The sequence below is a fragment of the Chiloscyllium plagiosum genome, unplaced genomic scaffold (genome assembly GCF_037043375.1).
Source record: "Chiloscyllium plagiosum isolate Xiang-an unplaced genomic scaffold, Cpla_swu_hap1 HiC_scaffold_35, whole genome shotgun sequence".
NCBI classification, from domain to species: domain Eukaryota; kingdom Metazoa; phylum Chordata; class Chondrichthyes; order Orectolobiformes; family Hemiscylliidae; genus Chiloscyllium; species Chiloscyllium plagiosum.
In genome coordinates this window covers 34264546-34275214 of record NW_028270173.1, presented here as the reverse complement: position 1 = coordinate 34275214, position 10669 = coordinate 34264546, and the positions used below count along the sequence as shown (strand labels likewise).

The window sequence follows — 10669 nt, the reverse complement described above, 5'->3', positions numbered from 1 at the left end:
ATTGGGAGCACTGTGCACAGTACCTGTCCCTGTATACCTGAATTATTCCACATTGGGAGCACTGCGCACAGTTCCTGTCTCTGTATAGCTGAATTGTTCCACATTGGGAGCACTGTGCGCAGTCCCTGTCTCTGATAACATGAATCATTCCAATTGGCAGCACGTGCAGAGTTCCTGTCTCTGTATACCTGAATTATTTCACATATGGAGCACTGTTCACAGGCCCTGAGTCTGTATACCTGATTTAGTCCCGTTGGGAACACTGTGCACAGTCACTGGCATCGCTTACATGAAATATTACACATTGGGAGCGCTGTGCACAGTTGATGCCTCTGTACACAGGAATTATTCCACATTGGAAGCACTGTGCTGAGTTCCTGTCTCTGTATACCTGAATTCTTACAGGTTGGAAGCAAGGTGCATAGTTCCTGTTTCTGTATACCTGAATTATTCCACATTTGGAGCACTGTGCTCAGCTCCTGTCTCTGTATACATGAATTATTCCACACTGAGAGCGCTGTGCACAGTTCCTGTCTCATTATACCTGTATTTATTCCAAATTGGGAGCACTGTGCACAGTTCCTGCCTCTGTACACCTGAATTATTCCACAGTGGGAGCACTGTGCTCAGTTCCTGTCTCTGTGTACCTGAATTATTCCACATTGGGATCACTGTGCACTGAAACTGTCTCTGTCATCCTGAATCATTCCACATTGGGAGCAGTGTGCGCAGTTCCTGTCTATGTATACGTGAATTACTCCACATATAGAGCACTGTTCACAGTCCATGTCTCTGTACACCTGAATTATTCCACAGTGGGAGCACTGTGCACAGTTCCTGTCTCTGTGTCCTTGAATTATTCTCGTTGGGAGCACTGTGCACAGCCTCTGGCATCGTATACATGAATTATTACACATTGGGAGCATCATGCACAGTTCCTGTCACCGTCGCCCTGAATTATTTCACATTGGGAGCACTGTGCACAGTTCCTGTCCCTGTATACCTGAATTATTCCACAGCAGGAACACTGTGCACAGTTCCTGTCACTGTATACCTGATTTATTCCACATTGAGAGCGCTGTGCACAGTTCCTGTCTCTGTCCTCCTGATACATTCCATATTGGGATCACTGTGCACAGTTCCTGTCTTTGTACACCTGAATTATTCCACATTGGGAGCACTATGCACATTTCCTGTTACTGTATATCTGAATTATTCCACAGTGGGAGCACTGTGCACAGTTCCTGTCTCTGTTTCCCAATTTATTCCACACTGGGAGCACTGTGCTGAGTTCCTGTCTCTGTATACCTGAATTATTCCACATTGGGAGCACTCTGCGCAGTTCATGTCTCTGAAAACATGGATCATTCCACATTGGGAGCACTATGCACAGTTCCTGTCACTGTATACCTGATTTATTCCACATTGCGAGCACTGCGTGCAGTTCCTGTCTCTGTCTCCCTGAATTATTCCACACTGGGAGAACTGTGCACGGTTCTTCTCTCTGCATACCTGACTTATGCCACATTGGGAGCACTGTGCACAGTTCGTGTCACTTTATTTGTGAATTACTCCCATTGGGAGAACTGTGCACAGTGGCTGGCACCGTATACCTGAATTCTTACACGTTGGGAGCACTGTGCACAGTTCCTGTCCCTGTATACCTGATTTATTCCACATATGGAGCACTGTTCACAGTCCCGGTCTCGATATACCTGAATTATTCCACAGTGGGAGCGCTATGCACATTTCCTGTTACTGTATATCTGAATTATTCCACAGTGGGAGCACTGTGCACAGTTTCCGCCTCGGTATACTTGAATTATTCCACAATGGGAGAACTGTGCACAGTTCCTGTCTCTGTCTCCCAATTTATTCCACACTGGGAGCACTGTGCTGAGTTCCTGTCTCTGTATACCTGAATTATTCCACATTGGGAGCACTGCGCGCAGTTCCTGTCACTTTATTCATGAATTATTCCCATTGGGAGAACTGTGCACAGTGCCTCGCACCGTATACCTGAATTCTTACACGTTGGGAGCACTGTGCATGGTTCCGGTCTGTGTCCACCTGAATTATTCCACATTTAGAGCGCTGTGCACAGTTCCTGTCTCTGTATACCTAAATTATTCCACATTGGGAACACTGTGCACAGTTCCTGTCTCTGTATACCTGAATTATTCCACAATGGTAACACTGTGCACAGTTCCTACCTCTGTATACCTGAATTATTCCACAACGTGAGCACTGTGCACAGTTCCTGTCTCTGTCTCCCGATTCATTCTACACTGGGAGCACTGTGCTGAGTCCCTGTCTATGTATACCTGAAGTATCCCACATTGGGAGCACTATGCAAAGCTCCTGTCACTGTATACCTGAAGTATTGTACAGTGGGAAGACTGTGCACTGTTCCTAACCCTGTACACTTGAATTATTCCACATTGGGAGCACTAGCTCAGTTCCTGTCACTGTATACATGAATTATTCCACATTGGGAGCACTGTGCACAGTTCCTGACAGTCTCCCTCAATTATTCCATACTGGGAGGAGTGTGCAACGTTCCTGTCACTGTATACCTGAATTATTCAACATTGGGAACACTGTGCACAGTTCCCGCCTCTGTATACCTGAATTATTCCACATTGCGAGCAGTGTGTACAGTTCCTGTCTCTGTACACGTGAATTATTCCACAGTGAGAGCGCTGTGCACAGTTCCAGTCTCCGTACACCTGAAGTATTCCACATTAAGAGCGCTGTGCGCAGTCCCTGTCTCTCTCTCCCAATTTATTCCACACTGGGAGCACTGTGCTGAGTTCCTGTCCCAGTATACCTGAATTATTTCACATCGGGTGCTATGTGCGCAATTCCTGTCACTGTCTCCCTGAATTATTCCACATTGGGAGCTCTGTGCATAGTTCCTGTCACCGACTACCTCAATTATTTCACATGGGGAGCTCTGTGCAGTCCCTGTCGCTGTGTACCTGAATTATTCCACAGTTCCTGTCTGTGCCCCTGAATTATTCCTATGGGGAGCATTGAGCACAGTCCCTGGCATCGTATACATGAATTATTACACATTGGGAGCACTGTGCACAGTTCCTGTCACTGTATACCTGAATTATTGTACATTGGGAGCACTGGACACAGTTCCCGCCTATATATACCTGAATTATTCCACATTGGGAGCCCTGTGCACAGTTCTTGTCGCTGTATACCTGCACTATTTCACTGCGTACAGTTCGCGCCGCGTATACCTGAATCATTCCACATGGGGAACACTGTGCACAGTTCCCGCCACATGTACACCTGAATTATTCCACAATGGGAGCACTGAACACAGTTCCTGTCTCTGTCTCCCGATTCATTCCACAATGGGAGACTGTGCACAGTTCCTGTCACTGTGTACCTGAATTATTCCACATTAGGAACTCTGTGCACAGTTCCTGTCCCGGTATACCTGAATTATTTCAGATTGGGAGCACTGTGCACAGTTCCTGTCCCGGTATACCTGAATTATTTCAGATTGGGAGCACTGTGCACAGTTCCTGTCACTGTATACCTGAATTATTCCACATTGGGAGCACTGTACACAGTTCCTGAGTCAGTATTCCTGAATTATTCCACATCGGGAGCAGTGTGCAACGTTCCTGTCACTGTATACCTGCATTTTTGCACACTGGAAGCAGTGTGCAACGTTCCTGTCACTGTATACCTGAATTATTCCCATTGGGCGCACTGTGCACAATTCCTGGCACCCGGGTACCTGATTTCTTACACGTTGGGAGCACTGTGCACACTTTCTCTCTCTGTATACCCGATTTATTCCACATTGCGAGCATTGTGTACAGTTCCTGTCTCTGTACGCGTGAATTATTCCACAGTGAGAGCGCTGTGCACAGTGCCAGTCTCTGCATACCTGAATTAATCCACAATGGGAGAACTGTGCTCAGTTCCTGTCTCTGTATACCCGAATTATTCCACACTGGGAGCACTGTGCACAGTTCCTGTCCCAGTATACCTGAATTATTTCACATCGGGAGCTTTGTGCACAGTTCCTGTCACTGTCTCCCTCAATTATTCCACATTGGGAGCTCTGTGCACAGTTACTGTCTCTGTGTACCTGAATTATTCCACATTGGGAGCACTGTGCACAGTTCCTGTCCCTGTGTACCTGAATTATTCCACAAAGTGAGCACTGGACACAATTCCTGCCTCTGTATACCTGAATTATTCCACATTGGGAGCACTATGCACAGTTCCTGTCTGTGCCCCTGAATTATTCCTATTGGATGCATTGAGCACAGTCCCTGGCATCGTATACATGAATTATTACACATTGGGAGCACTGTGCACAGTTCCTGTCTCTGTATACCTGAATTATTCCACATTGGGAGCCCTGTGCACAGTTCTTGTCCCTGTATGCCTGCACTATTTCACTGCGCACAGTTCGCCCCTCGGTATACCTGAATTATTCCACATTGGGAGCACTGTGCACAGTTCCTGTCACTGTATACCTGAATTATTCCACATTGGAGGCAGTGTGCAACATCCCAGTCTCTGCATAGCTGAATTAATCCAAAATGGGTGCACTGTGCACAGTTCCTGACTCGGTATACCTGAATTATTCCACACTGGGAGCACTGTGCTGAGTTCCTGTCCCAGTATACCTGAATTATTTCACATCGGGGGCTTTGTGCACAGTTCCTGTCACTGTCTCCCTGAATTATTCCACATTGGGAGCTCTGCGCATAGTTCCTGTCACTGTATACCTGAATTATTCCACATTGGGAGCACTGTGCACAATTGACTCCCTCAATTATTCCACATGGTGAGTACTGTGCACAGTTCCCTCCTCTGTATACCTGTATTATTACACAGTGGGAGGTCTGTGCACAGTTCCTGTCTATGCCCCTGAATTATTCCACATTGGGAGCACTGTGCACAGTTCCTGTCTGTGCCCCTGAATTATTCCTATTGGAAGCATTGAGCACAGTCCCTGGCATCGTATAGATGAATTATTACACATTGGGAGCACTGTGCACAGTTCCTGTCACTGTATACCTGAATTATTGTACATTGGGAGCACTGTACACAGTTCCCGTCACTGTATACCTGAATTCTTCCACAGTGGGAGCACTGTGCACATTCCTGACACTGTCTCCCTGAATTATTCCATACTGGGAGCACTGTGCACAGTTCCTGTCACTGTATACCTGAATTATGCCACATTGGGAGCACTGTACACAGTTCCCGAGTCGGTTTTCCTGAATTATTCCACATTGGGAGCAGTGCGCAATGTTCCTGTCACTGTATACCTGAATTATTCCACACTGGAAGCAGTGTGCAACGTTCCTGTCACGGTATACCTGAATTATTCCCATTGGGAGCACTGTGCACAGTCCCTGGCACCGGATACCTGAATTCTTACACGTTGGGAGCATTGTGTACAGTTCCTGTCTCTGTACGCGTGAATTATTCCACAGTGAGAGCGCTGTGCACAGTTCCAGTTTCTGCGTACCTGAATTAATCCACATTGGGAGCAGTGTGCTCAGTTCCTGTCTCTGCTTATCTGAATTATTCCACATTGGGAGCACTGTGCTCAGTTCCTGCCTCTGTATACCTGAATTATTCCACATTGGGAGCACTGTGCACAGTTCCTGTCACTGAATACCTGAATAATTCCACAATGGGAGCACTGTGCATAGTTCCTGACACTGTCTCCCTGAATTATTCCATATGGGGAGCACTGTGCACTGTTCCTGTCACTGTATACCTGAATTATTCCACAATGCGAGTACTGTGCACAGTTCCTGTCTCTGTACACCTGAATTATTCCACACTGAGCGTGCTGTGCACAGTTCCTGTTTCATTATACCTGTATTTATTCCACATTGCGAGCACTGTGCACTGTACCTGTCACTGTCTTCCTCAATTATTCCACATTGGGAGCACTGTGCACTGTCCCTGCCTCTGTATACCTGAATTATTTCACATTGGGATCACTGTGCACAGTTCCTGTCCCTGTATACCTGAATTATTCCACCTTGGGAGCACTATGCTCAGTTCCTGTCACTGTATACCTGAATTATTCCACATTGGGAGCACTGTGCACAGTTCCTGTCTTTGTCACCCCGATTCATTCCACACTGGGAGCACTGTGCATAGTTCCTGCGTCTGCACACCCGAATTATTCCACATGGGGAGCACTGTGCATAGATCCTGCTTCTGCACACCTGAATTATTCCACATGGGCACCACTGTGCACAGTTCCTGTCTCGGTCTCCCGATTCATTCCACACTGGGAGCACTGTGCTGAGTTCCTGTCTCTGTATACCTGAATTATTCCACACTGGGAGCACTGTGCACAGTTCCTGTCTCTGTACACCTGAATTATTCCACACTGAGAGCGCTGTGCACAGTTCCTGTCTCATTATACCTATATTTATTCCACATTGCGAGCACTGTGCACAGTTCCTGACACTGTGTCCCTGAATTATTCCATACTGGGAGTACTGTGCGCAGTACCTGTCACTCTCTTCCTCAATTATTCCACATTGGGAGCACTGTGCACAGTTCCTGCCTCTGTATACCTGAATTATTGTACATTGGGAGATTTGTGTACAGTTCCTGTCTCGGTGCACCTGAATTATTCCACATTGGGAGCACTGTGCACAGTTCCCGCCTCTGTACACCTGAATTATTCCACAATGGGAGCACTGTGCACAGTTCCTGCCTCTGTATACCTGAATTATTGTACATTGGGAGATTTGTGTACAGTTCCTGTCTCGGTGCACCTGAATTATTCCACATTGGGAGCACTGTGCACAGTTCCCGCCTCTGTACACCTGAATTATTCCACAATGGGAGCACTGTGCACAGTTCCTGTCTCTGTGTACCTGAATTATTCCACATTGGGAGCACTGTGCACAGTTCCTGTCTCTGTGTACCTGAATTATTCCACACTGGGAGCACTGTGCACAGTTCCTGTCTCATTATACCTATATTTATTCCACATTGCGAGCACTGTGCACAGTTCCTGACACTGTGTCCCTGAATTATTCCACACTGAGAGCACTGTGCACAGTTCCTGTCTCATTATACCTATATTTATTCCACATTGCGAGCACTGTGCACAGTTCCTGACACTGTGTCCCTGAATTATTCCACAATGGGAGCACTGTGCGCAGTACCTGTCACTCTCTTCCTCAATTATTCCACATTGGGAGCACTGTGCACAGTTCCTGCCTCTGTATACCTGAATTATTTCACATTGGGCTCACTGTGCAGAGTTCTTGTCATGGTATACCTGAATTATTGAACATTGGGAGCTCTGTGCACAGTTCCTGTCCCTGTATACCTGAATTATTCCACATTGGGAGCTTTGTGTACAGTTCCTGTCTCTGTACACCTGAATTATTCCACCTTGGGAGCACTATGCTCAGTTTCTCCCATTGTATACCTGAATTATTGTACATTGGGAGCACTGTGCACAGTTCCTGTCTTTGTCACCCCGATTCATTCCACACGGGGAGCACTGTGCACAGTTCCTGTCTCTGTATACCTGAATTATTCCACATTGGGAGCACTATGCACAATTCCTGTCACTGTATACCTGAATTATTGTACATTTGGAACACTGTGCACAGTTCCCACCTCTGTATACCTGAGTTATTCCACATTGGGAGCACTGTGCTGAGTTCCTGTCTCTGTATACCTGATTTCACATTGGGAGCTCTGTGCACAGTTCCTGTCACTGTATACCTGAATTATTCCACATTGGGATCACTGTGCACAGTTCCTGCCTCTGTTGCCCCGATTCATTCCACACTGGGAGCACTGTGCACAGTTCCTATCCCTGTATACCCGAATTATTTCACATCGGGAGCTTTGTGCACAGATCCTGTCTCTGTGCACCTGAATTATTCCTCATTGGGAGCACTGTGCACAGTTCCTGACACTGTGTCTGAATTTTTCCATACTGGGAGCATTGTGCATAGTTCCTGTCTCTGTATACCTGAAGTTTTCATATTGCGAGCACTGTGCTCTGCTCTTACGCATCAACTTACTTGAGTTCGCCTCGTAGCTGTTTGACCATCTCCGCCTCCTTTTTCTTGGTGTCCTCGGGTTTGCTTCTGTCTCTCTCTTTGTCTGCCTTGTCCTTGTCCCGATCTTTCTCGGTGTCTTTCTCCCTCCCCTTCTCCCTGGCCCGTTCTCTCTCCTTCTCGCGCTTCTCCCGCTCTCTCTCTTTTTCTTTCTCCTTCTCCTTCTCCTCTTCCTGCTGCTGCTGTCTGCGTTGCTTGGCAGCCTCGGCCTCCTCTTTCTCCCTCTTGCTGCTGCCGTCCTCGGGCTCCTGCTTGATGTCTGGGGCCTCCTCTTTGACCTGCTCAGTGCCTCCGGCCTGCGGTTGCGACCCGCTGGATCCCCGCGACCGGACCTTGGAAGGCGGGAACGGAAAGGGGCCGTGACTGTCAACTCGCACCGTCCAATGCCTCTAACTCCCTCCCCACTCACTCCCACAAGAGGGTCAGGAAAGGCCCAGCCTTCAGCTGGGGCCTGTGCTGACAGATTGCCAGAACTGCCTGGCCACAGTCAGCTCAGTGTTTTTCCCTGGAGCGTTGGAGGCTGAGGTTTATAAACCTTAGAGAGGTTTATAAAATTATGAGGGGCATGGATAGGGTAAATAGACAAAGTCTATTCCCTGGGGTGGGGGAGTCCAGAACTAGCAGGCGTAGGTTTAGGGTGAGAGGGGAAAGATATAAAAGAGACCCAATAGCAACGTTTTCACACAGAGGGTGGTACGTGTATGGAATGAGCTGCCAGAGGAAGTGGTGGAGGCTGGTACAATTACAGCATTTAAAAGGTATATGAATAGAAAGGGTTTGGAGGGACAAGTGCTGGCAAATGGGACTAGATTGTGCTGGTCGGCATGGACGAGTCAGACCAAAAGGTCTGTTTCAGTGCTGTACATTTCTATGACTCTGCAACCGCAGCTGATAATGAGGACTACTGGGAGGTGATGGCCGAATTAATTTCGAGATCCCGGGTCTGGAGACCCTTGTTCAAATCCTGGCACTGCAGATTTTGAGATTTGAATTCAATAAAAATCTGGAATTAAAGAATCTAGTGACAACCATAAATCAATCACCGACGGTCGGTAAAAACCCATCGGGTTCACTGACGTCCTCAAGAGAAGGAATCTGCCCCTCTGACCCAGTCTGGCCTACATGTGACTCCAGACCCATAGAGATGTTAGTCACTCAGTTTAGGGACAGGCAATGAAGGCCGGCCCAGTAGTCAGCGACACCCTCACGTTCCGTAAATGAGGGTTTTCAAGACTACATTAACCCGGGGAGCCGGGAGAGTTGAGAAGAAGTGGTTTTCAGTGACCGTGGCGTTGGAAATTCGGGCACTCCAGTCAAAGGAGGAGGAAATGAAGAAAATTTTCTTTTTCTTAAGTAACACGCAGCGGGTGGTTTGTGATTTGTGATGCTGAAAGGACCACCAGTGACGGGTAAAGTCGAGAAAAAAGAGGGTTCCCAGGGGACGAGGCCGTGGATTTGAACAGGATGTCTTTCCAGGGAGGGATGCTGGGTTGAAGGGAGGTCAAACGCATGCTGTTCCTCAAAAGAGGGGGGGGGGGTGCTTGATAGGCCAAATGGCCTCAGCGTGCACCACGGTATTCAACGCCAGTGAATTTACAGCTCTCCCCCCTGCCCCTCGCAAGCGCTCACCCACCCCCTGACCCCCCTCAGCCCTAACTGGCAGACACCCCCACCGTTCACCCTGACTCACCAGGCCCAGCTCGCTGTGGGTCTCCCAGACTTTCCGCCGCACCTTGGCCAGCTCTGCGTGGCTGTCTCGCAGCCTCCGTTTGTAACGCTGCACATCGCCCTTCAGCTGGTGGTTGTGGTTCTGCAGGCTGCTGATCAGGTGACGCATCTCCCGGTTGATGGGCCCTGGACAAGGACGGAGGAGTGGGAAGAGAGGAGGAGTAGAGATCCCGGACCGAGGAGAGAGCCATCACCCCACCTCGTAGTGGGGTGGGGAGGGGGGGGGGGAAGAAGGAGGTGTTGGATGAACGGGAACAAGCGAGAACTCTTCCTTTCCCCACACCTCCTCCTCTCTCTCTCCCATCAATCATTTCCACTGGTCGCCTTTTCTCCCCTTCCCTCACTCCGTCTCCTCCCCTCACCATCTTCCACCTTTTTAATCTCCCTCCATCTCTTTAACCCTCCATCCCCAAACCTCCGTCTCCTCCTCCACACCCTCAAACCCTCCCCCATGCAGACTGCACTCACCCCCACCCCCACTCGAGCCCCCCAAACCCCCAAAACAGGCCTCCCCACTCCACAGGCCTCACCCTCCCTCCTCCAATCCACCACATCGTCCCCGCCACCCCACCCCACGCCCCCATCAACACCCAGGAACAGCCCCCACTCCATTCCCCCCCCTAAACCCCCTGCCAACTCCTCCCTCCCACCCTCAAACCCCCAAAGCTCTTCCCTCCCACCCTCAGCCTCTTATACGCCTCCTTCTCTCCCACCTTACTCCATTCCCCCAACCCCCATTCCCTCTGCTCCCTCCCCATCCATTAGCCCCTGTCCCATCAACCGTGCACTGCTCTCAGTCTCCCCCCTCCCAGTGTGGTCCCATCGCCCACACAGCCCTC

The 10669-nt window shown here is 48.9% G+C and overlaps 1 protein-coding gene across 1 annotated transcript in view; it reads right to left on the bottom strand.

Moving 5' to 3' along the window:
• Positions 1 to 10669, bottom strand: part of LOC122541242 (E3 ubiquitin-protein ligase BRE1A) — a 40885-nt gene that overhangs the window by 7115 nt on the left and 23101 nt on the right. Inside the window, exons 12-13 of the mRNA XM_087978975.1 lie at positions 9793 to 9956; positions 8067 to 8434 (exon numbers count right to left, since the gene is read on the bottom strand). Coding sequence (XP_087835101.1) covers positions 8067 to 8434; positions 9793 to 9956 — 532 coding nt within the window. The remainder of the gene's footprint in view (positions 1 to 8066; positions 8435 to 9792; positions 9957 to 10669) is intronic.